This window comes from Podarcis raffonei, chromosome 13 (assembly GCF_027172205.1).
Source record: "Podarcis raffonei isolate rPodRaf1 chromosome 13, rPodRaf1.pri, whole genome shotgun sequence".
NCBI lineage: Eukaryota > Metazoa > Chordata > Lepidosauria > Squamata > Lacertidae > Podarcis > Podarcis raffonei.
The window spans coordinates 26,886,480-26,911,019 of record NC_070614.1 but is presented as its reverse complement, the minus strand read 5'-3'; the positions used below and the strand labels follow the sequence as shown (position 1 = coordinate 26,911,019).

Here is a 24,540-nt window from a genome sequence, read left to right as displayed (position 1 = left end):
TTCACCATCGCCACAGTACTTGCCTTTGTTTAAACAAATTAAAAAGGGGAAAGGAAAATTATCCAATGATTAAAGTGGCCTGGCTCAGAAAGCGAACGAGGATTGAAGAAGAAACCCTCTCAACGGGACAAGCACTCCTGCAATAGGAACAAATAATCCCAGACCTGAAGGGTTTTGATCAAATTGAAAAACACAAGATTGAATTAACCAGGGAGAGGATTAAGTCGTCGGCTTTGTATATGGCTGAGAACAGCTGTTTATCACCATTCTGGTGACAGGTTAATATTCATTGTTTCTGTTTTCTTGTAGGAAGGGAGAGTTCCTGCTTCCTCCTGTTTCAGTCTGCTCCAGTGTACTCACCTGTTAGCTCTAAATAAACTAAGGGCTCCTATAGAAAAAAAATCACAGGCTTTGTCAAGATTTTAGAAAGGCAGGGGTTTTAATCTTTGATAAAACCAAAGATATAAGAGTTCCATGAAAAACTGTGGTTCTCCTGTACGGAGGGCAGAATTGGGTTTCCTGACAATTCTTGTGTTCTTTTACTGATACATCATTCTGCACATTTTATAAAGCACATTTCTAGTTCTCACGGTTGTGAATATAACATTCGCAATATCAGTCACTGCATGCCACTCAGGGGGTTTCAGCACATATTGCTGCCAATTTAGGTATTTTCATTGTAAGGGCTCTTCATCTGCCAAACTCCAATGCTCTGTATTTTGTGTGCATGCATATGCGTGTCCTGTACAAACTCTGTCCCTAGCTACTTAAAACCACTGGACAAGGCACTTGATGAATCTATATTTAAAAAGTAGCACGTTGTCACATTTAATACTGTCATACAGCATGTTATATAGGCTAAAAAGCTTTCCTGTGGCTCCCCGTTGCTTTACATCACAAGTCTAGTGGCTGATTTTGAGCTACAAGGACTTCTGTGGCTTGGGCCAACCTACCTAAGAAAGCACCTCCACTCTAGTATGCCATCATAGGGTGGTATCCAATGCTGGTCATACGTAGAATAGACCCGCTGAAGTTAATGGAGATGATGAACTTTGGTTCATTATTTTCAATAGGTCTGCTCTGAGTAGGACTAGCATGGCATACAGCCCCATTATCTCCGAGACGCTCTATCTACAGACACTCTGGGGTAGCTAGACCTTGGTCTGATCTAGCAATACACTATCATGTTCTTTTTTCTTTCTTTTTTTAAATTGTTTTTTATTTTACAGATATAAATTTATAGCCATACCAAATACACATCCATATAAAGAGATTACTTTGAATATTGAGACTTCTCCCCCTCCCCTCCATGGGTCCTATTGTCAACATTTTCAATTGCATATTATTTCTTAATCTGTATTTTATACCTACCCATATTGTCCATAGTATCTGTTACATTGCAAGGGAGATTAAAACTCTGCCAATGTTTTCATCAGCTTACAGTGGTCTCCTAAATAAATTATAAACTTTTCCCATTCTTTCTTGAATTTCTTGTCTTCTTGGTCCTTGAGCTTTCTGGACAGTTTTGCCATTTCAGCATAGTCTTTCCCTTCTCTAATCTTTTTCTGGTAAGCATTTTCTTGGGTGAAGAAACCTCTCATTACACTTTCATGCTCTTACACGGGCAAGTATACTGTATATCCAATGCAAATTAGTTCTGCTTTAATTATTAGGAGATGTAGTTGGTGGCTGTTAGTTGTTGTTTATGTCTGCTGTGGGTCAATTTCAGTCTTGTAGGAGCTTTATTTAAAAAGCTAGAATTACCATGATCCAATTTACAACGCAGGAGTGCATACATAGGATCGCCTAACAGTCAAGGCACAAAATAAAAAAATTCCTTCCAGCAGCACCTTAGAGACCAACTAAGTTTGTTCTTGGTATGATCTTTCGTGTAAGGTGCTGCTGGAAGGAATTTTTTTATTTTGTTTCGACTACGGCAGACCAACACGGCTACCTACCAGTAACTAGAGTCAAGGCACAGTTCAGCAAAACAGAGTACTGTACTTTTCCATTTATAAGACCCCCCCATGTATAAGACGCCCCTATTTTGGGGGACTCAAATTTAAGAAAATGGGGGGAGATGGCACAGAGTTGTTGAGCTTTTGGGGGGGGTTACCCATGGTTTTTGAGCTTTTTTTAGGGGGGATTGCTGAAAATCACTCACCTGCACACATCGCAAAATCTACTTCTTGTCTGTCTGCTCACCGGCAGAAGCTGCCAATCACCCGCCCAATTGCCACAGCGTCAACCAATCAACACCAACCATTGACGCAGCAACCAATAACACGCTCAATAGCTGCTAACAGCTGCGGCAGCAACCAATCAAACATCCACCCTTATACCCATGTATAAGACGACCCACATTTTTTAGCATGATTTTTAAAGAAAAAACCTAGTCTTATACACGGAAAAGTACGGTACGTGCTCTTATTTAAGAACCTAAGGAGTCCCTTGCCAGATCAGATGAAGGCCCACCTACTCAGTAATTCTTTTTCAACAATCCCAACAACCAGCAGGTGCCAGGTGGTCCATTAGCTGATTACTGTTCAGCTTCTGCCCACCCTGGATTATGTCGCACTACATACGTGTGTACCGAAAAGTATCCCTCACTCCCTACCTGAGCCGGTCACAGAACATATCCATGATTTCCAGCAATGACTGGACACAGAGGTCTCGGGAGAAGTCATCAAACTGAAACAGGTAAAACAAAAGCAAGAGCTGGTGTCAAAAGAAAAGCATGCAAAACACAGACTTGGGACAGCTTCAAAAGGGAATGAAGACATAATGGCTGTGAACTGCCAGTTGCTTGGAATCACAAGTTGGGAGTGCCGTTGTGCTCAGGTCTTGTGTGCAGGCTTCCCATAGGCACCTAGCTAGCCACTCCAAGAATAAGATACTGGGCTATATGGGCTTTTGGTCTGATTTATAAGGCTCTTCATATATTCTATGAGAAGAGAGAAATCAAAGCATGAAAAGAAAGGAAAGAACTGTGAGCTGGAAGTGCATGCTTGGTCTTATAAACACAGCTAAGAGTCATAGCTGGGTGATATCTGGTTTTCAACACTGCAATATATCACCAGGTAAACATCGCAAGGGACGCGGGTGGTGCTGTGGGTTAAACCACAGAGCCTAGGACTTGCCGATCAGAAGGTCGGCGGTCCGAATCCCTGCGATGGGGTGAGCTCCCGTTGCTCGGTCCCTGCTCCTGCCAACCTAGCAGTTTGAAAGCACATCAAAGTGCAAGTAGATAAATAGGTACTGCTCTAGCGGGAAGGTAAACAGCATTTCCATGCGCTGCTCTGGTTCGCCAGAAGCGGCTTAGTTATGCTGGCCACACGACCCGGAAGTTGTACGCTGGCTCCCTCATCTCCGCAACCCCAGAGTCGGTCATGACTGGACCTAATGGTCAGGGGTCCCTTTACCTTTACCTTTAAACATCACAGTGTCTGAAATATGGATGGAACTATGTAGAGGCGAACAGTAGGGCTGAGCGATGTCTGGTTTTCAGCTTTGTGATATATCACCAGCTAAACACTGTAATATACTGATATATCACAATGTCTGAAATAGGCATGGAGCTATGTAAAGATTCTGGCTAGCTTCCTGGTTTTCCTCACATTTAGATTTTTGCATAGCACGCGCACACACAATTTGCAATATATTGCCAGGTCAAAAATTATGAAACCAGTATCACGATACGAACTTCAAACTGTTTTGGACGGTATAGACCAGGCCTAGGTCAACAGAATGGTGAAACACGTGCGAGCTTAAGGAATCTAATGTGGTAGGTGGGGAAGAGGAGATATGAACAGCCCCAAGACTGTTGTCATGCAGAGATTTCAATCCTCAGTAGTCTACGCAGAACACTTGTACACTGGTTTCCAGTTTCCATTTCACATTTTGCCTTGTAGATCCTTGTAAGACTGCTATCCTTGTGATTTTATAGTCCATGACACAGCGGCCATTCATGTCTACATTCTCAGCAAAACCACTTAGTAGATTGCTCCAAAGGCTGTACTACTCAAGAGTAGAGTTGTGGGACAGTGTTTTTAAATACTTCATGTAAAAATTACATCAATCTCACACTTTACATAGAAAACTGACACACTGAAGAGATGGCTAGGAAAGGACCTTGAGATCCTTGTTTTCTTCCTACACAGGTTTTTGTTAATTCCATTTGAAGTGGTGCAGTCCAAAAATACAGTACAAGTTTCTTTTTCTTATAATCAAGTGCCATACAAATTTTTATGAAATAAATAAAATAAATAAGTAGTACAGTTTATCACAGTTTCTCGAATTGAGTCCAGCAGCGCACCAGTTCCAACGCATTTTTTTAGAATCAGTACTGGAGTTTCAGAATTATTTCACTCCAGCGATGTTCTGAACCAGCTGCAGCACCTCATATAGTCTAGCTTGGCTGTTACAAGAGCAATGATAATTGCACCAAGGCCATCTCTGCCTAGAAGGGGCCATAATTAGTACGCCTAGCTGATGAAAGGTCGTTTTGTCCCATGTATGCAACTCAAGCGTCTAAGGAGGGGGCTGGATGTAACAGAACCCCCCCCATCCCCAAGTTACAAACCTGCTCCTTAAGTGAGAGTGCAACTCAGTCCAGAATGGGCAAAACATCAACTCCCCAATCCACTGAATCACCAACTATCAGCACCTTGGTTTTGGTTTGGATTGCATTTTGCCCTGGCTATCCATTAAAGAAATCCAGAAGTGATTTGGAGTCTTCCTGGTACAAAACAAGGGGAGAGGGGGGAAGAGGGGGTCCACAGCAAACACCCTCTGGGGCGTACATTTTTAAACTAGGCCCACTTTCCAAATACTTTAGTAACTGACGAAAGAAACTCTGCAAAGAAACGCTAAAGGAAAGGTACTGAATATTCCATTTGTTGTGTACCATTTGGATTTCTGTTGGCTTTTGTCTGCTAACCTCTACTCAGCCTACACTTATACAGGGTTGGAAGCCCAGCAGTGAAGAGGATGTTTTTATATATGAGAGTTGAAGTTCAACTCCTGGTAGCTGCAGTTAATGGATCTCAAGTAGGAGGTGAGCAAGACTACCATGTGAGAGGCTCAGGAGGGATGGATTCAGATTTGCTGCCTGTTTAAACATCATGATCTCTTTTTTCCAGTTTAGCAAGGGCTTTGTAAGTCTTTTAAAATCTCAAATTCTGTAAAGAACCCGACAAACCATGCCGTTTCTATTTTATTTTCTACCATATTGTGAAGCATATACTGATTCACTTATGAAGGACTAGGAAAGAAGGGAAAGGTACATGTCTGAAAAAGAAGGCAGGGATAAACTCGGAGAATGCTAGAATGCAAACAAGCCTCAACTCCTCTCAAAACTTCAGTTTAGCAAAACCTGCAACGTATATTCTGACAGCTTTCAGCCATCAATAGTAACTACATTTGTACATAATGATGAGGGCTAGAAACATGCCATTGCTGTGCTTCTCTCCTGAGCTTACAAAAGCTGCTGGTTGTATATCATACACAATGCTGCAGTGAAGTTCCCGCAATCCCTCAGTATTCACTGATGCCTTCTATCAAGGGATATCAGGAAAGAAAGCGGTGCTCAGGATTTAGGTAAAGGTGGAGAAAGAAATGCTTGAATGCTACCTTGCTGATGGCCATCAGAACTGAAGAATAGGACACCATCTGTAAACAATACAAACCAGAGAGAGAGAGAGAGAAATGGTTACAAGCCAAAGATAACATTTAAACAAACCAATCCACAAACAAGCCTTGCCATTTCGACCGCCGAGGGGGGGCGACAAGGTCACTTAACAGGGACGCAGCTTGTTGCTCAAGCACTGGTCTGGCACAAATTTAAACAGACATTTTTAGGTGATGGCATATTTGCTTCACATCAACTTTACAGTGAGCAAGTAGAGAGAAGGAAAGAAGTTAAAAAGCAACTGAAAAGCTTCTCTCTGTGGCGAGGGGTCCTGCAGGCATCTTGTATGCACACAGCCAACCTCTTGTAGTAAGAGGAAGAGAGAGGAAAGGCCATTTGTCATTTTCATCTTCGGAAAATTGCTATGTGGGAAAACGCATTGTCAGTATCAACTTGGCGTAAGGTGAACAAAATATCCCAAGATTCTCTTTCGGAACCGCAGGTCCTTTAGTAGCAACTGCTTAGTAAACATTCACTTGTTTTTCTTTCTAATTGGTCCAACGGCCTGTAACAACCCTTGAACACCTAAACCAAAAATATAACGTTCAAGACTACACTGGCACAGAATTCTTCAGAATTCTGCTTCTTCAGATGCACATGTTTTACTTTTTAAAATAGCAAGTGTCTAGCACTTGTGGTTGTAAAGATGTGCCCAAAAACGTGTGGGTAACTTATTTTGAAATTTCTGAATCCAGAAAAGGCACTTAGTAAGATTTCCAGTGGTTTGGGGTGGAGCTTCAATGCCCTGCATATCACCTTCCCTACAATTTAGCAAAACCAGAATAAATTATGCAAACGAGTAAAAACTACAGAATCATGCAAAATAAATAAATATTTGTTTATTTATTTCATAAAAATTATGCATTGTAAAACAAATAAAAGTGGTCAAGTACTTTAGAAAGGAAAAAAGCAGGAAAACTTTGTCGAGTTACTTAGGTCATGGTTCTGTCAAAAAATCAATTTTTAAAAAACGTACAGATTTCCTAACTAAATAATTCACCCATTAATGTGTTTACACACTCTGAAGATGAAAGGGTCTACGATGGGATTATTACCTGGGAACTAATGGCATACTTCAGATAGGACAGGAGCAGTGGGTTTGGCGACGGGCCAATCATGGCTTGCTCAAGAAGTGCTTCTGCAATTAAAAAAAGAAGGGGAAAACAGGAAAGAAATTCAATCTGGGAAATGTAGATACACTCTCATGAAGAATAAAGACTATTATGGCAAAGGCCTCTCACAAAACGTGGGGAACTCTCAGGAATTGCAAGGATGCTATAATATTGCATTCTCTGGCAGCGGCGGTGGAGTAAATAATTCAAGGAAGAAAAGAGGCAGTTGGTGGCATTCTGGATAGGAAATGGACACCGTGGCCACACACTCTCCCCATGTGCAGAAATTGCTGCAGTCAATGCAATGACCTCTGCCTGACCTCTGTGGCCTCAGATGGAAAAGGACATGTACACAGACTCTTCTCAGACTTCACCTCTGCTCGCTGGCAGATGCGTTTTCCTAAGACTGAAGGTGGTATGGAGGGAAGGGGCTGTGGAGAGATGGCAGGCAAGATCTCTCAGCAGAATGAGCACCAACTGCTGGCATGCGCTTCCCAGTGGCAGCCTGCCAACATGCCAGATTTGGCAAGGCTGAAAGGGGCAGCATACGTCTTATCTGCTCAGTCAAGCTTTTGATTAACCATCTGAATAACTACAGGGGTGTAGGGGGGGGATTTTCCAAGTCAAACCCATTTTACTTTAACTATTACTTCCCGCTCCCTTTTCGAATCAGGCCCCCAAAAAGGCCACAATCCCCCGTTGCATGGTTGGCCCTCTTTGCCTACCGGTGTATAAAAGACACACCCCTCCCATCAGTGCCGGATTCACGTATAAGCTAAACAAGAACTTTGAATTTTATTGTTATTCATGTTTTTATACTGTATTTTATGCTGCTTCTACAATAAAGTGTTTTAAATTTGTTGTTAGCCACCCTGAGCCCAGTTTTCTGAACCGGGAAGGGTGGGGTATAAATAATAATAATAATAATAATAATAATAATAATAATAATTATTATTATTATTATTATTATTATTATTATTATTATTATATTATATTAGGGCCCCACTCTCATCAAACCTAAATCCGGCCCTGCCTCCCATCAACATCCACAGTGTACTCAAAAGGTCGCCAACCACAACTAGAAAGAGACTACGCCAAAAGCAAACTAACAATTCAGGCGATGCACACCTTCACAGTGAACAACACCCCTATCAACAATTTAGGCCCAGCGGGGGGCTACCCCAAACAGCAATCTCAGCCATTAAGTTGTTCCAGTGTTAGCAGTTGCTAGGCCTAACCAGTGGTGCTGCATCCTATGTCTAATGCTATTGCTTACAATGCATCATTTCTCAGTTATCTGTATTCTGGAGTTGCCCGTAGCAACAGCTAAAGCCACCACAGGTGTGCCCTTTTAAGGCTGACCAGCCCACTCAAGGCTCAGTTTACTACAGTCCTTCCTAAGGTACCCTTCACAGTGTCGCCTTAGCAACCGCTAGGCCTGCTCACAGTTCCATCTACCCAAAGCAGTTCACAACATGAGGACTTCCCTCCAATGGGCATATCCATCTCCTATGACCTTTGGACAGTTATCAATGTCAACACGGTGATTATTCCTCCTCCAACTACTACAGCTACTCACAAAGGCACCCATCTTTACAGTCCATCCATGGCCTTCGTGTGGAGGAGAGTTTCCACAGCTTATGCAGACATAAAGTTGTCACGTCCAAACAAAGAACCCAAATCTTCTGTGGTTCAGCTGGAAAACTCCAGAAGTCACGCAGGAGTATTAATGATGATCACTGCAGTTTATAGTTCATCATTAATCCACATGGTATGTTACAAAATTAAACAAAACAGATCCCAGCCGTAAAAGCTATGCAGCCTTTAAAAAAAATAAAGTGCTGTGCAAATTTAATTACAAAGCTTGTACCGTACAAGAAAAGATAACTAAAATGACCATAAAAGTGTCATCTGGGTTTTGAAAAGAAAAGAAATTATTAAAACAGAAGAGGAATGCAAGCAACAGCCAAAAGACAGGGAAGCCCAGAAAACTACAGGGAAGTGGTAACACAAAATTCAGTAATATAGAAGAATTCCAAGTATGACAACCTGTGGACAGTGTCTACTTAGGTCTCAGGTTTCAGGATCTAGAGGGCAACATGGTCTGAAGGTGTAACTGTATTAGAAAATTAAATCTGAAACAAGTTTAATTTTCACTGTGGTCCCATTCAGATGGAACAGCGAACTATGGTTTATCATTATGTGAACAAGCCCAGGAGAATCTTGGGCTTGCATGTCGTCCTCATCCTCTGGTGTGACCATGAAGAGGTGCTCAGACACTTCCACTTCTGTTTGTAATTTACTACAGATTAGCATTATGTTCAAATCCAGACAAACAACAGATAAACTATGGTTTAACCATAGTTCTCTACTTGAGAACTGCCAACCTAGCAGTTCGAAAGCACACCAGTGCAAGTAGATAAATAAGTACCACTGTGGCAGGAAGGTATACGGTGTTTCCGTGCGCACTGAATTCCATCACGGTGCTCCGTTGTGCCAAAAGTGGTTTAGTCATGCTGGCCACATGACCCGGAAAGCTATGGACAAATGTTGGCTCCCTCAGCCTGAAAGCAAGATGAGCACTGCAACCCCATAGTCACCTTTGACTGGACTTAACCATCCAGAGGTCCTTTATCTTTACAGCATGATTTGAAAATAGGCTTGCTCCAAAGTTTAAACAGGACATAAGGTTGATTTGAACTCTGTACTACTCATTCTTGCTCCAAGAAGACAACCAGGAGTTTTGCTCTCATAACTCCACCCATTACTTCTTCTCAATCACTCCAGTTCTAGCAATCAGAACATTAAGAGACCCCAGAACAGTTGAGTTGGTCTGATTTCCCTTAGATCCCTCCTTCTGCTTTTCTCCTTTAATTTTCAATGCACGCAATGTGAAAGTGATGCTTCTAATTATTATAACTATGTGCTTTTTAATTCATTCCTATCCCACCTTTTGGGCTGTATCAGAACCACACATCAGCCCAATGACCAACCTCAGTTTAATTGGTTGATTAATCAACAAAAACTTTAGTTAATACACTGGCAAGAGCCTAAGCAAAGACAAATTTTTAACAGAGTTGAGAATGGTCTGGCTTGCTCATAACACTAAGCCGAACTACGGCTTAGCATGAACACAGGCATGAGGGTACTCAGAGAGGAACTTCCAGCCACTTTATTCCTTCTCTGGGCCTGCTGTTGCGAGCTAATCCATGGTTTGGCTTAGCATGTCATCTAAACCCAGGCCTGTAGTTTTCTTTTTCATTTACTGTATTAAATTTCTATTCTATTCCCGGTGGAGCACAGGGTGGTACACATCAAAACAGAAAAACAATTTAAAGCATCTGAAAGCAAACAAACTACACACACCCCTTCTTACTCATGTGCAAGTAGCATAGCGTAAGAGGGAAGAGATGATACATTTGGAAAAGCTGTAAGTCTCGAATATTACTTTTTTTATCCATTTCATAATTTGTAGCTGTCAACTTGCTAAAGTTCTTTAGGCAGCACCCAAACTACAGAAAATATATTTCTTTTCAGGAGGAGAAAGGTAGTTACTCCAAACCTGCAGCACCACCTGCATCATCTCTAACATGATGCAACTGATGGATCTCCCTGTAGCGACTAAACTTAATATAATGCAGCGCTATAAAGAACTAGAAACCACCGCAGTGGCTGGAGCATTTTCAGTCAAGTGCTAATATCTATGCTGTCAAAACAGTAGGCAACTGCAGTTTATTGCTTATAGGTCACAAAGTTAACTTTAGGAAAAACAAACTCAACACTTATGATTTGTACGAACTTTGAACCAGACCTGCTAAATTCAGGATGTCCCATGTTGTCCCCCGGGGAAAGAACTTCTTCATGTTTATGGCCCACTGGTAATCACTCCACCGCTCCTTCCAAGCCTGGAGGATGGCCTGTTTGAGGTTGACCACTTTCATCATCTTCCTGTCCTAAAGGAAACAGAAAAACATGACACTGCAACTCTGCCATATATCCCTGTTGAGTTTCCAGCACTCCAGTTATTATTAAACAACCCTATAACATTTTCCAGTGTGCACAGAATAACCCCTACATCCTTTAGGCTAAGAAAACCCTTTCTCGGTGCCTTCCATGTACTTCCTGTACACAAAGATTTGAACCTGTGTTTCCCAAGCCCATACTCTTATCCCTCCCACCTCCTATATGCCATATACAGGCCCCATTTTGCTTAGACATTTGGCTTATGACAAGCTGTTTCCCTCAAAGAACAGTACTTGACATTCAAATGTGAGAGGCAGCCAGATCCTGTCCTCTATTTCCACTTCCAAAAAATACATTTGAAAAGCAGGTAGTGCCATACAGTGCTAGGTGAGTTAGGGAAGGAAGAATTCACAATCATTCATATAGCTTGTGCACATACATAAGCATGTCCAGGTTTTAGATAGGTCGTTATTCTACAGGAGCACCTCTGACCAGCCCACTGGTTTTAAACAATGCAATCCTATACATGTTTTTAATCAGGATGTAAGTCCCTCTGTGTTCAAAAGAACCAATTCTCTAATTATGTTTATGACTGCAGCTTGAGTGACTATGTCAGGCATCCCATTTAATTACTGATGACCAAAGGCATAAATTCCTTTGCTTAAAATATAGCGCGATTTTGCAATTTAATGTTGCAAATGATCAAAAACAAGTCTCTAAACCTTGCTTCAAATGTTGCATGCCTATACAAATGCAGCAGATATGAAATGGCACTGGTAGGTCTTGCAAATTGGGTGGTAGAAAAAGTGGGAAACCTGAATTCCTGGTTTATACTGCCAGGCCTAGGGAGGAAATCATTTTCGCATGTCAAATTCTAATGCTCTTTTCTAAGAAACAGAAGGGCTGAGCTACAGAAAGCAGAAGATATTTGGTAAATCCCACCATTCTATCTGGTTTGTCTGACCCAGAACCAAAATTAAATGAATAAGATCAGCAGGACAGGTAGACCACATTTGCACATCACTCTAATCCATCCCATTTGCTGCAGGTAGGAGAGAGAAGGATCAGGTCTGCTGGATCAGGCCCAGATCAGGTCTCCCTACCCCTGTGGCATACATTCTGTTAAGCTCATCTCAAGAAGGATATGTAGCTGTAAAAGGTGCAGGAAGAGGCAACTCAAATGATCAAGTGGTTAGAGTACCTTTCCCAGGAGGAAGGAATAAATCACTTGGGTGGGGGTTTTTTTGGAAAGAAAGAAAATGAAGAGTGGACATGACATGGAGAAAATAGCGACCCATAGTACTGGAACGTAGTCACACAAAGAACTTGATCTGTAGATGATTCTTGTCAGACTTAAGTCCTTCATCACCACAATGTATAATTTATTTATTCTCGCTGCCACAAGATGTGGTGATAGTTTTTAAAAGGGATTAGACAAATTTAAGGAAGAAAAAATATATGAATGCCTATTAGTCTTGATGCCTATATGGAGCTTCCATATTCTTGTTGTAAACCACTGAAATCCAGTTGGAAGGTGGTAACAGCTGGGAAGGGCCACTATCTTCAAACCAAGCTTGTAGGCGTCCTAGAGGTGTCTATTGGCCACTGTGGGAAAGCAGATGCTGAATTAGATGGACCTTTCATCTGATCCAGCAGGCCTCTTCTTACGCCTCTTTTGGGAAAATCTCAGTTTACTAGTAAACCAGCAGAGCTGGCTGGTCCTATGTTTACAAGACCAAGAGAACAAGGACACCTATGCAGAGATTCTCACACACAGAACAGGTGAGAAGCAGGCATTCACGCCAGCTTACATCTGCTCAGAAAAAATGGCTTTTTCACAAGCCAGTATTTGCTGTTAAATATACATTCACAGAGCCATTACTAACCATCGCTCCTGAATGAGCATATGTTTATGAGACACGTTTTAGGCTGTAAACTCCTCAGCGAAGAAACCTGTCCTCTTTAAAGCACAATGAACACTGGATGGTGCACTCTGAAGATACAACAACATATCATAGTCCCCACTTTACAGTTGTACTTGTAAAACATGTTGAGAATCCATTCCCGCGCATCATGCTTCTTTGGAAGTTCCACTGAGTCTAACAGTGTCAACCTTAGGCTACATTACAAAAAAAAGGAGTAATCCATGAAGTGGTTGTTACCCAACGCATGAGACAAGTAAAATGATATGAAATATCTTCATCTTACATTTGAATAACTACATCCAGCTACTCCTCATCTATTAGGGAGGTCTGAGAACCCAGGTCAAAGACCTAAAAAAAATAATCCTAGGAAAATAATGTAGACTAGAAAAGAGATTGGGAGAAGGCAGATCATAGTGAACCGCTAATTTATGTTGGACCACCTGGCACTTGCTAAGATTCTTACAAATAAATAAATGATGCTAGGCCTTGGTCTAAGCCAGCAAGACGCTTTTCATACTTTGAACCAAGAACAAGTAATCAAGAGCACTTAATACACAACATTTAGGCCTGATTTGGAGATCCTGAGTGTATACTCTTAGGTTGCAATGTTAAACATGCTTACTTGGGAGTAAATCCCGTTAAATTCAGAGGGACTTTATTTCATATGCACACATATGGGATTCCCTGCTAAATTCTGAACACATCGGACCTGGTGCGTTCATTCAACAAATAGAGAGATCGCGAAAAGCTGAAGATAGTTTGCACCGGAATTAAAACAAAGGTGGGAGATTGGGGTGCCAGGGTTCTATAACTAGCTCTGGCAAGCAGAACTGGTTGGCCAAAGCGGGATTTGGCCGCTAAAAGGGGAGAATGCGCTGCCAACACTTACCGATTTCCTTTCCTGTACAAAAGAAACACAATCGTCTTAGTTCCTGGGCTCCGCCATCTTTGCACCTAACAAAGAACCCTGCCCGGATTGGCTGGGACCAACCCCTAAGCCGCACGGGCTTCTGGGAGGTGTAGTTTTTAGGCTGCGAGACTGAGCACCCTTACAAAGGCGAAAAGGCTGTTGAACAGACCTTGTTAATGGGTTTACTTTAGCGTGATTATTTTCGAGTCTGGGCTATAATTTCTGTATAATCTGTAAATCAACACTGCATAGAAACAAATGAGGACGAGTGGATTTTCAGTTATGTTTTCCCTCTTACTTATCAGGATTTCCCCCCCTTTATTTCATTAGCCAGTTGAAACTTACAAGATGAAGTGCAAATGCTACAAAAGCTACACCTGCTGAATTTATGGTTGTCATCATGAGCATGTAATCCTCTTCATGAGAGAGTGCTGCCAGGGAGGAAGGTGTTGTTAGCCTCAAGTCTCTGGCAAGTGAAGCCTCCATTTAACTATTATGACTAAGAGCCATTGACAGAACAGTTCAAGTCTGCAGCTTGATAAGCAGGCATTGGAAGTTGATCAAGCTTATCTCTGTTGCCATCAAGCCGACTGAAAAACAGTCTAGGCTGCTTTTTCCTGGTCAGTTGGCAACCTGAGAAGCTCCTGTACACCACTTTGGGTTCTAGGATAGAATAAAGGCAGGATATAAATGCAAAACAGCAACAGCGCACATGAAAATATTTTAACGGTCATATTTATGAATATGTATTTTAATATTTGGTTGGAAGCCACCCAGAGTGGCTGGGGAAACCCAGCCAGATGGGCAGGGTATAAATAATAAATTATTGTTATTATGAAGTCCAAGACTATATTTCATTCAAAAATAACTTGCTACAATGATCTGAGAGAGGCACTGTACTATTAGAATAGTGCTAATCTTTCTTCCCCTAAAAGTACGACAGAACCATACATTCAGCCGAACAGAATACCCCATAATTTTTGACACAGAGGCGGCTGATCGCAAGGAGGCAAAGCATTGGCTGCAAATATAATTATCAATAAATTGTTTATATGGAGTATATATGGAGTATATATATATATGGAGTATATATGGAGTTTATATGGAGTATTGAAAGAATGAGTGGACAGATCACTGCCCCAGGAGGTCTACAATCTAGAAAATAACCCAAAGGAGACAAGAGAGGAAGGGGGTGGGAATGGAGGTAGGGGGATTAAGGGAAAGGCATCAAGTAATATGCAATTACTGTGGTTGCATGCACTTAGACTTAGTTGTAGTAGGATGTGGGGACTAGGTCTAGGGGTTTGCATCAAGGAAGCCACGGGAAAATGAAACATGCAGGGGAGAAATTAATCATGGCAGGGCAGGCAGCTTCTCTTTACTAACACCTAATACTTTTTATTTGTGTTTGCATTTTCAATCGGTAATATCAAGCAACTCATCAAAACATCCAGCATGCATCGAAAACAAATTGCAGTTGTAGGCTGTGTACACACTATACTTTCAAAGCACATTCTTTCCTTCAAATAATTCTGGGCAATGCAGTTTATCCTTCACAGTTCCCAGCAAAGCCTTATAATGAGAACCTTCTCCTCCATCCAGCAATCTGATTCAAAGAGCATCTCTCTTCTTTCCTACCTTCCAAAAAAGCCACATTTCCCCCATCCCAGGTATCACAACTTCTGACTATTGCAGCATCCATTTCTGTCACATGCTGCTCCATTTGCACCAGAGGACTCTACAGTGTTCGCCATCTGCCTGGAAGAATCAGGCAGTGATGTGGAAAGGGACCTGAGGAGGTGGAGAGATTGATTCACCAGCAGCGTGTGATCCTGCTGAGCTGTCAGCTTTTTACCCAGGGAATGGATGTTGTCACAGATGTGACCTGGACTTTCTCAGAATACCAGCAACCTGCTGGAATATGCTCTGATCTTATAATTAAGAGGTTACCTATATCAATTCCACTGCCCTGAAACGAAAGGTGGTGTATAATAAGGCTTAATTTTGTGGGGCAGCAGATCTTAGCCGTTCATATGTTTAGGAATTAATTTAAGTGGCAGAGAGCGGGTGGCGCTGTGGTCTAAACCACTGAGCCTCTTGGGCCTGCTGATTGGAAGGTTGGTGGTTCAAATCTGCATGACGGGGTGAGCTCCCGTTGCTCTGTACCAGCTTCTCCCAACCTAGCAGTTTGAAAGCACACCAGTGCAAGAAGATAAAATAGGTACCACTGTGGCGGGAAGGGAAACAGTGTTTCCGTGTGCTCTGGCTTCTGTCACAGTGTTCCGTTGCTCCAAAAGCGGTTTAGTCATGCTGGCCACATGACCCGGAAAGCTGTCTGTGGACAAACGCCAGCTCCCTCAGTTTGAAGCGAGATGAGCCCCACACGTCATAGTCGCCTCTGACTGGACTTAACTGTCCAGGGGTCCTTTACCTTTTTTACCTTATTGATCTAAGTGTTGGTTTGTAAAACCTTCCTTGTGGTACAGAATACACTCAGCCTTGCCAAAAGCCAATACCAACCCCACACCAGCCTCCATTTCTCAATAGTTGCAACACCTTTTCCCCAATACATTTTTTTTAAAGGTGCTGCTTGATGAGGGCTTAATTAGCAGATGGTTAATTGAGATCCCACAAAACAGTTGTTTGTAATAGGCAGTGCTATTTTTCCAGAAAAAGAGGTGCTGGAACTCACCATGAACACCTCCCTTGTTCTCTTAGAATGGCAATGGTACCCACCTGAGAGTTGCCAGAACTGAGTTCCAGCAAGTTCCAGCTGAAAAAAGACCTGGGGACAGGCTTTTGTTTAAGTTTCACCTTAAGGGGTGAATCCAGATTAAATGGGATGACTCCCTGCAAAGAATACTGAGAACTGTAGTTTACCCCCCCAGCATTCTTAACAAACTACAGTTCCCAGGATTCTTTGGGGAAAGTCATGTGGATTCTGCAAAAAATAATAATTACCAGTACAGCGGTACCTCCGGTTAAGAACTTAATTCATTCTGGAGGTCCATTCTTAACCTGAAACTGTTCTTAACCTGAAGCACCACTTTAGCTAATGGGGCCTCCTGCTGCCGCTGCACCACCGCTGCGCGATTTCTGTTCCCATCCTGAAGCAAAGTTCTTAACCCGAGGTACTATTTCTGGGTTAGCGGAGTCTGTAACCTGAAGCGTCTGTAACCTGAAGCGTCTGTAACCCAAGGTACCACTGTACATGCACAAGGAGACTAGTTCCACAATAAACACCCATCGGAAGGACCCAACGCTGTCAATGAAACAGGTAACTCAAATCTAGTGTGGGTTTGGGCCTAGCTTTAGAACTGAAACTGCATTTGTCACCCAAGTAGATGGTAACAGGCTGGATGTTGGCCAAAAACAAACTTGGCCCCAACAAGATGGAAGTTCTAGGTTGGATGGGTTAGATGTTTGAAAATAAGTCTTCATCCAGTATTAGATGGGGTTGCACGACCTCTGAAGGTTAGTAGTTTGGGAGGTGATTTTAGATTTATGGTAGCTTTGTTACGAGATACCTAAATGACCTCAGTACATTTCACCATTTTGGCTTGATGTTCTAACTGCAACCTCGAGACAGAGTGAGGTGTTTGTCACAGACAGCTGACTTCGCTTGTCATGAAAGGGTAGCAATTTGAGAAGGATTTGATGTTTTATCATGTTTTTAATATTCTGTTGGGACCCACCCAGAGTGGCTGGGACAACCCAGTCAGATGGGCAGAATACAAATAATACTAATACTAATAATATGATATTGACAAGCTGGAACGTGTGCAGAGGAGAGCAACCAAGATGATCATGGGCCTGGAAACCAAGGCTTATGAGGAACGGTTGAGGGAGTTGTAATGTTTTGCTTAGGGAAGAGGAGACTGAGAGGATACTGTATATGATAGCCATCTTCCAATATCTAAAGGGCTGTCATATGGAAGATGGAGCAAGCTTGTTTGCTTCTGCTCTGGAGGGTAGGACCCATACCAATGCATTCAAGTTATAAGAAAGGAGATTCCGACTAAACATCAGGAAGAACTTTCTGATGGGAAGAGCTGCTAGACAGTGGAATGGACTCCCTCGGGAGGTGGAGGACTCTCCTTTCTTGGAGGTTTTTCAGCAGAAACTGTCTGGCTGTCTGGCACAGATGCTTTAGTTGAGATCTGTGCACTGCAGGGGGTTGGACTAAAATCAGGCATGGCCAAACTTGGCCCTCTAGCTGTTTTGGGACTACAGTACCCATCATCTCTGACCACTGGTCCTGTTAGCTAGGGATGATGGGAGTTGTAGTCCCAAAACATCTGGAGCGCCAAGTTTGGTCATGCCTGGTCACTAGATGATGCCAGAGTTGCCACTCTACAATTCAGTTTACAGTGGTACCTCAGGTTAAGAACTTAATTTGTTCTGGAGGTCTGTTCTTAACCTGAAACTGTTCTTAACCTGAGGTACCACTTTAGCTAATGGGGCCTCCCGCTGACGCTGCGCCACCGCCATGCGATTTCTGTTCTCATCCTGAAGCAAAGTTCTTAACCTGAGGTACTATTTCTGGGTTAGTGTAGTCTGTAACCTGAAGCGTCTGTAACCTGAAGTGTCTATAACCTGAGGTACCACTGTATTTTTATTTTTACTCCTAGGGGGAGCTGCTTGGGGGATTTTCTCCCTCAGGTACCAAAACAACTTTCTGGAAACATATCCCATAAGTGTTGCTAGCTTTGCTAATCATCCATACAGTTGGATGATTTGGTGATGGATAGCTTTAACTGAAGATTCAGGTAGGTAGCCATGTTGGTCTGATGCAGTTGAAAAATATATATATGTATATATATATAATAAAAAAATTGTCCAGTAGCACCTTAGAGACCAACTAAGTTTGTTCTTGGTATAAGCTTTCATGTGCATGCACACTTCTTCAGATACACTACAGTGTATTAAGAACAAACTTAGTTGGTCTCTAAGATGCTACTGGACAATTTTTTAAATATATTTTAACTGAAGATGGTAAACTTTAACTGGTAGGTAATGGCTAAGCTTCATTTTCTTATGCTGGCTCATATATAGTACTGTAATATAAAATTAAAATCTTCTTTGAGTGGTAGCCCTTGTTTATTAAATTGTTAAGTCATGTTTTGCTTGCGTCAATCTCTCCGAAAGGCACTGTTGCGTAAATTGTGTCGGTATGCAAATCAATTAATTGATTACATTTTAAAACAGTGAATTTAATCCACTAATTTTGTTAATAAGTTGACAGCCCTAGATAATGGATCTTTACCCACGTCTAGAACGTGGGCTGAGATCCAATTATCCCATTTGCTCAGGCTGGCTTCCGATGATTTCCCTCCAACATATTCCGTCGCCCCCCCCCCCTATTCCCACAGCCCCAAATTACAATCTATATTCTAAACAGCTGGGCAGTTCTAAAGCGCATTCTGCCGATTTGGAGCACAAATTAGAGGGAGAAAACAAAATCTGATATACCCCCCTCCTTTCCTTTTTTCAGATGAAGCTGCAGGGAAAATGTGTAAAATGTTTACTCAGTTGCAACATCATGTTGGGAATAAAAATAATACTAAAAAATGGAAGAAAGGGGGAGGCCTTGCTAGGTCTCCAGTAAAGCTGTAGGAGGTCTTCTGTTCTTAATAGAACAAGGATGGAACAGATATTGTCCTATGAATGAAAAAGTTCTGCCAAGGACAATTGGGGTGTGGGGGGTGGGGAGAATAACTGGATGATATGAAGGACAAGGAGGGGCTTGCATCATGGCATCATAATGCACATTAAACAGAAGACTTTCTTTATTATCACTGCAGAATTTTTCCACGGCAAAGCTACATCTGAGTCTGGGAATGGGCCCCAGAATCTGTTTTTCTGTGATAAGTTTTCAGCAGTGGGACATGTGAAACATTAATAAGCCACACAAAGGAAGGGGCAGAGCTTAGCAGTACAGCGTATACCAGGGGTAGGCAAACTACGGTCCGCGGGCTGGATCTGGCCCAATTGCCCTCTGGATCCGGCCCACAAACGGTTCTGCAATCACCACTTGGATTGGCGTGGTCGCCATTTTTTTCCATTTTTCTTCGGGCGCCATTTGCAATTTACCCCCCTCACCGTGGCGGCGCCTCCTCCCTTCTCCCTCCTTCCCTCTTCCTGGCTTCTCCCCACCCTGCGGAGGAAGGGGGCTGGGCTTTGATAGGAATCCTTGCTGCCTGCCCACCGGCCTCTCCCCACGGCCATGCTGTGGGCTGGAGCTTGGAGTGCCTGCTGGCCCCGTGCCTGGCGCCTGGGAAAGCTGTCCCGAAAAGGAGAGGTGCCGCCACCGCTGCCGGCTCCCAACTGCAGGCAGAGCGGCGGAGGAGGTAGGCTGGGGGGGAGAGAAGCCCCCTCCGCCACGTGCGCGTAGTCCGGCCCGCCACTAGATCTGGGGGACAGTGAACCGGCCCCCTCCAAAAAAAGGTTTTCTGACCCCTGGTGTATACTCTGCATGCATCAAAGTTGTGGGTTCGATCCCTGGTATCTACATTCTGAAAAGTTAACAGCTGGAAGAACTGGGAACTACTTTTACCTGAGGCCTTGGGAAGCATCTACCACTCAATAGGCAATACTGGACTAAATAGCAGACCCTCCAAGTGCCCCTATTTTCCAGGGACAGTCCCGGATTTACAGAAGCCATCCCGGTTTCTGATTTGATCCTGGAATGTCCTGCTTTTCCTTAGGATGTCCCTATTTTCATCAGATAAATATTGCAGGGTATGGAGTTATGCAACCCGTTAGCCAAGGGGATAAGTATACAACCTTTAGAAGACATCTGAAGGCAAAACTTTGCCAGGAAGAAATTCAGCAGGACAAGCTTTTCCCCACATTTCCATAACTGCTGAATTTCTGGCTGCTGTGCCGTTGTTAAAAGGCACAGCAAGCTTGCCAGGAGCGAAACCGACAATGACATTCCACACCCATTCACAAAAAAGTGTGGGGAAAACACAAGCTTTGCTCCAGGTGAGCAATTGAATCCAGGCCAGGAATTGCTTGAGGCCTTACCTGAACAGGTATGGGGGGGAACCTCATCAACAGGAATGTGAGCCAAAGGGACCCCACCCACATGCCTTGAGGCCTGATATCCTTCATTTTATTGGAAAGGAGCCAGAGAACTTGGACTGGACAGGGTGGGAGGTTGATGGCAGCGAGAAAGATATGGGGCAGGGTGCAAAGGGCTTTCTAGCAATTATAAAAGCTGTGCTCCAGATAGCTCTGCACACTTCTGAAATCAGTCCTGGCAGCAGCATCTGAGGCTGGGAGTCATAATGTTGCAGTGCGATTCCCCCACCCCTTCTGCTATGCCTCAAGTCGCTCTCTGTTTCTTTGAACTATCATTATTAATAACTAACAGAATGCCCATAATTATGGCAAACTCTCTCTGTGTGTGTTCGTGCGTGTGCATGTTTGCAGGGAGGGTTCATGCCTTGCAAGGCTGTCTGGTGGGTGGTTACTTGTCTTTGAGGACCTAGTCACCCACTCTTGGGAACGGTGAGCAGGTTTTTAGTCCATTTATGTAAAGCCCCCCCCCCCAAGGACCAGATTCAAAGCATTTCAAGGGCTGCGGCTGGCCCTTAGAAAAGTGGGTGGCCTGTCCTGTTTTGAGGCCTGAGACAAAATGGGAAGGTGCTGCCTTGTGCATGTGCCTCATGCCCCCTTCCTGCCCTCACCAATGCCTCACTTTCTGGGGCTGCATGGTTGTGGCTTCTGGGCTCTGTTGAGATTTCACGAGAGGTCTGTGAGATTGCACAGAGGCCTCACATGACCTTCCTGAGACCCCCGGTGCATCGCTTATCGGGGTTTCGGGAAGGTTGTATCAGGCCTCTAGGCAACCTCGCAAGATCTCGCCAAAATGTGGAAGCCACCAGAGCTGCCTCTCCTCACTTCTCTGGTGCCCACAGAGGCTGAGGCGGCTGTCTCCATGTGCCTCATGGACAGCTCAGTCCTGCCTTGGGCTGCCTGCTGGCCTGCTCTGCTACACAACCATGTGCAATAATACCAAATAAATTGACCAGAGGGATAATGTCCCTGTGTGTGCTGCCTCATTCCTAAACTAGAGGCCTTGTATGAGGAGTCACTCACTAGCAATCCCCTCAGCCCTTAGCTGATGTTCATCTTGCTCCCTTAGCCTCAAGCAACCAACCTAGTGATGGTTTGGTCCCCTGAAGGCTGTTGGTTATTGTTTGGACTGCGAATCGGGCTGCCTGCCCCTGGCTCTGGATGCACAGCTGGTAGTGAAGGACACCACGTCCTTCCTTCCTTCCCTCTCAGGCAGCAGCCCAAGCAGTGCCTGCTGTGCCAGCTAAAGGGGAAACAATGAAGGGTTTTGACACAGGAGATGGGTGTGTTGCAGCACCGAGAGCCTAACGCACACGGTAAAAGTTTAGCCTCTGTGATTCCAAGGGAATGGAGAATGGTAGGGCGAGGTTTACAAGAGGCCTTTGTTATTCGACATAAATCCCTTCCTCTCATATCCTTCATATATATATATATATATATATATATATATATATATATATATATACAGTGGTGCCTCGCAAGACGAAAAGAATCCGTTCCGTGAGTCTCTTCCTCTTGCAGTTTTTTCATCTTGCGAAGCAAGCCCATTAGCGGTTTAGCGGATTAGCGCTATTAGCGGCTTAGCGGGCTTAGTGGATCAGCTGATAAGCGGCTTAGTGGCTTAGCGGATCACATGATAAGCGGCTTAGCGGATCAGCTGTTAAGCGGCTTAGCGGATCAGCTGATAAGCGGCTTAGCGGCTTGGGAAAAAGGGGGGGGAGGGGAAAAAACCCCGCAGGAACTCACAAGACATTTTCGTCTTGCGAAGCAAGCCCATAGGAAATTCGTTTTGCGAAGCACCTCCAAAACGGAAAACCCTTTCGTCTAGCGGGTTTTCCGTCTTGCGAGGCATTCGTCTTGCGGGGCACCTCTATCTATCTATCTATCTATCTATCTATCTATATGGGATTTAACTGTGCAGATGGCAAGAATACTACATCATATATTCTAACAGTCGAATCAGGATTTCCTGGTGTGGAAATTTGGGTCCTTTTGGTGCAGAATACAAGACACTATGGGCAAAAGTGCTGGAATAATATTTTCAAATTTTTGGGCAGCTCTGCACAGAGATTTCATACATGCGTTCTTTGGATGGCAACACCAAATGTTTTAAGAATCTGAACAAATGGGCATCTGAGTATTTCTCAGGCCTGCTTGTCTTTATTTCTCTCATTTCAGGTGAGTGAGTGAGTGAGTGAGTGATGCAGGCGCATTTGTGGTCTGTTTGTGTGTAGTGTTGACGAGAGAGGAATGATGGTGTAACCAGTTCATTGTTTCTCGTACTGGGAAATGCTTCCTATTGTTATTAGCAACAGCATGTGTGTGTGTGTGTGTGTGTGAGAGAGAGAGAGAGAGAGAGAGAGAGAGAGAGAGAGATCAGCATTGTATCTCCAGAAACAGGACCAGCGGGACATGGCTGACTTCCCTCAGGAAGCCCGAGGTTGTCCAGGTTGCATGGAGCAGCAATGACTGTACTCTAATTCTGTGTCATGCCATTCTCCCACAGCAGCCATTTTGTGACTGGTGCCCGCAGCACTTTCTCAGAATTCAAAATGCACCCACTGGTCCTAAAAGGTTGTTGACCACTGGCATAAGTGGGTATGAGTTCTCCTTGGAGGACAAGCCGTATGTGAAGGTCTCACACTTCATAATATCCAAGCAGGAGATCCCTTCTGCTGTTAAGTGTGTACCACCACTCAAGTTATTACTGCCATCCTGGCATGATCCCTCCCTGTCTCGCTCCATTGCTGATGCTCAGGAGACCAGCGGGCGGGACTGATTTCTCTTGAGGGAAGAGCAGGCCTCTTATTGTGTGGTGCAGGCCTAAGTTACAGAAAGGCACATTTTGGCTGAAAATTAAGAGAAGCCTCTGGCTGGTAACAGCAGTTGGACAGTGGAACCGACTTCCTTGTGAAGCTGGGCTACTTTGCAGACGGGCTACTTTTGGATATATATTTTTTGCCTCAATCAGGAAGTTGGGCTAGGTGACCTACAAGCAGGGATGTAAAGAGGCTGCTATTTCCATGTTTCCTGTGTTCATTGCAGTCAGCACTGTCTCCTTTCCATTTCAGCTTGGCTGCTGCTAAAGCCTATGATATTTATCTCGCTATAAAGTATGGCCAAAACGGACATAGTTATGTAATTAACGCCAATGCATTTCTTTTTTTTTTATAAAGATATTTATTAAGTTTCCAATTTTATACAAACAAAAAGAAAAAAGAAAAAAAACACATACAGTTCTCAATCCTTAATTTTCAATGACATATTTCCCTGACCTCCTCATACCTCCCCTTCTTGTATTCCAATTCAAATTATTTACTCAGCAAATCCTTATCTCAAAACATTACAGCTGGAAACCCCTTAATTTCAATCCAACATCATTCAACGTTCTTTAATTTTACAATATTTCTGTAAATAGTCCTTAAATTTCTTCCAGTCTTCTTCCGCCGACTCTTCTTCCTGGTCACGGATTCTGCCAGTCATTTCTGCCAATCCCATACAGTCGATCATCTTCATCTGCCATTCTTCCAGAGTGGGTAAATCTTGCGTCTTCCAATACTTTGCAATAAGTATTCTTGCTGCTGTTGTAGCATACATAAAAAACGTTCTGTCCTTCTTTGGCACCAATTGGCCGACCATGCCCAAGAGAAAGGCCTCTGGTTTCTTCAAGAAGGTATATTTAAATACCTTTTTCAATTCATTATATATCATTTCCCAGAAAGCCTTAATCCTAGGGCACGTCCACCAAAGGTGAAAGAATGTACCTTCGTTTTCCTTACATTTCCAACGCCAATGCATTTAAGTGGAAGGGAAACAGTAACAGTAATGCAAAAATTAACGAAATTACTTATGTAACTT

General features: G+C 43.3%; 1 protein-coding gene across 5 annotated transcripts in view; it reads right to left on the bottom strand.

Moving 5' to 3' along the window:
- MED24 (mediator complex subunit 24) overlaps window positions 1–13,701 on the bottom strand; it is a 48,906-nt gene extending 35,205 nt beyond the window's left edge. For 2 of the 5 annotated variants that reach the window (XM_053360761.1, XM_053360764.1), the window contains exons 1-5: window positions 13,579–13,701; window positions 10,613–10,754; window positions 6,745–6,827; window positions 5,632–5,670; window positions 2,618–2,691 (exon numbers count right to left, since the gene is read on the bottom strand). In XM_053360761.1, the coding sequence (XP_053216736.1) occupies window positions 2,618–2,691; window positions 5,632–5,670; window positions 6,745–6,827; window positions 10,613–10,745 (329 nt within the window). In that variant the 5' untranslated portion in view covers window positions 10,746–10,754; window positions 13,579–13,701. The remainder of the gene's footprint in view (window positions 1–2,617; window positions 2,692–5,631; window positions 5,671–6,744; window positions 6,828–10,612; window positions 10,755–13,578) is intronic. The other 3 variants (XM_053360763.1, XM_053360765.1, XM_053360762.1) reach the window with 2 other exon arrangements.
- Between the last annotated feature and the right edge of the window lie 10,839 nt (window positions 13,702–24,540).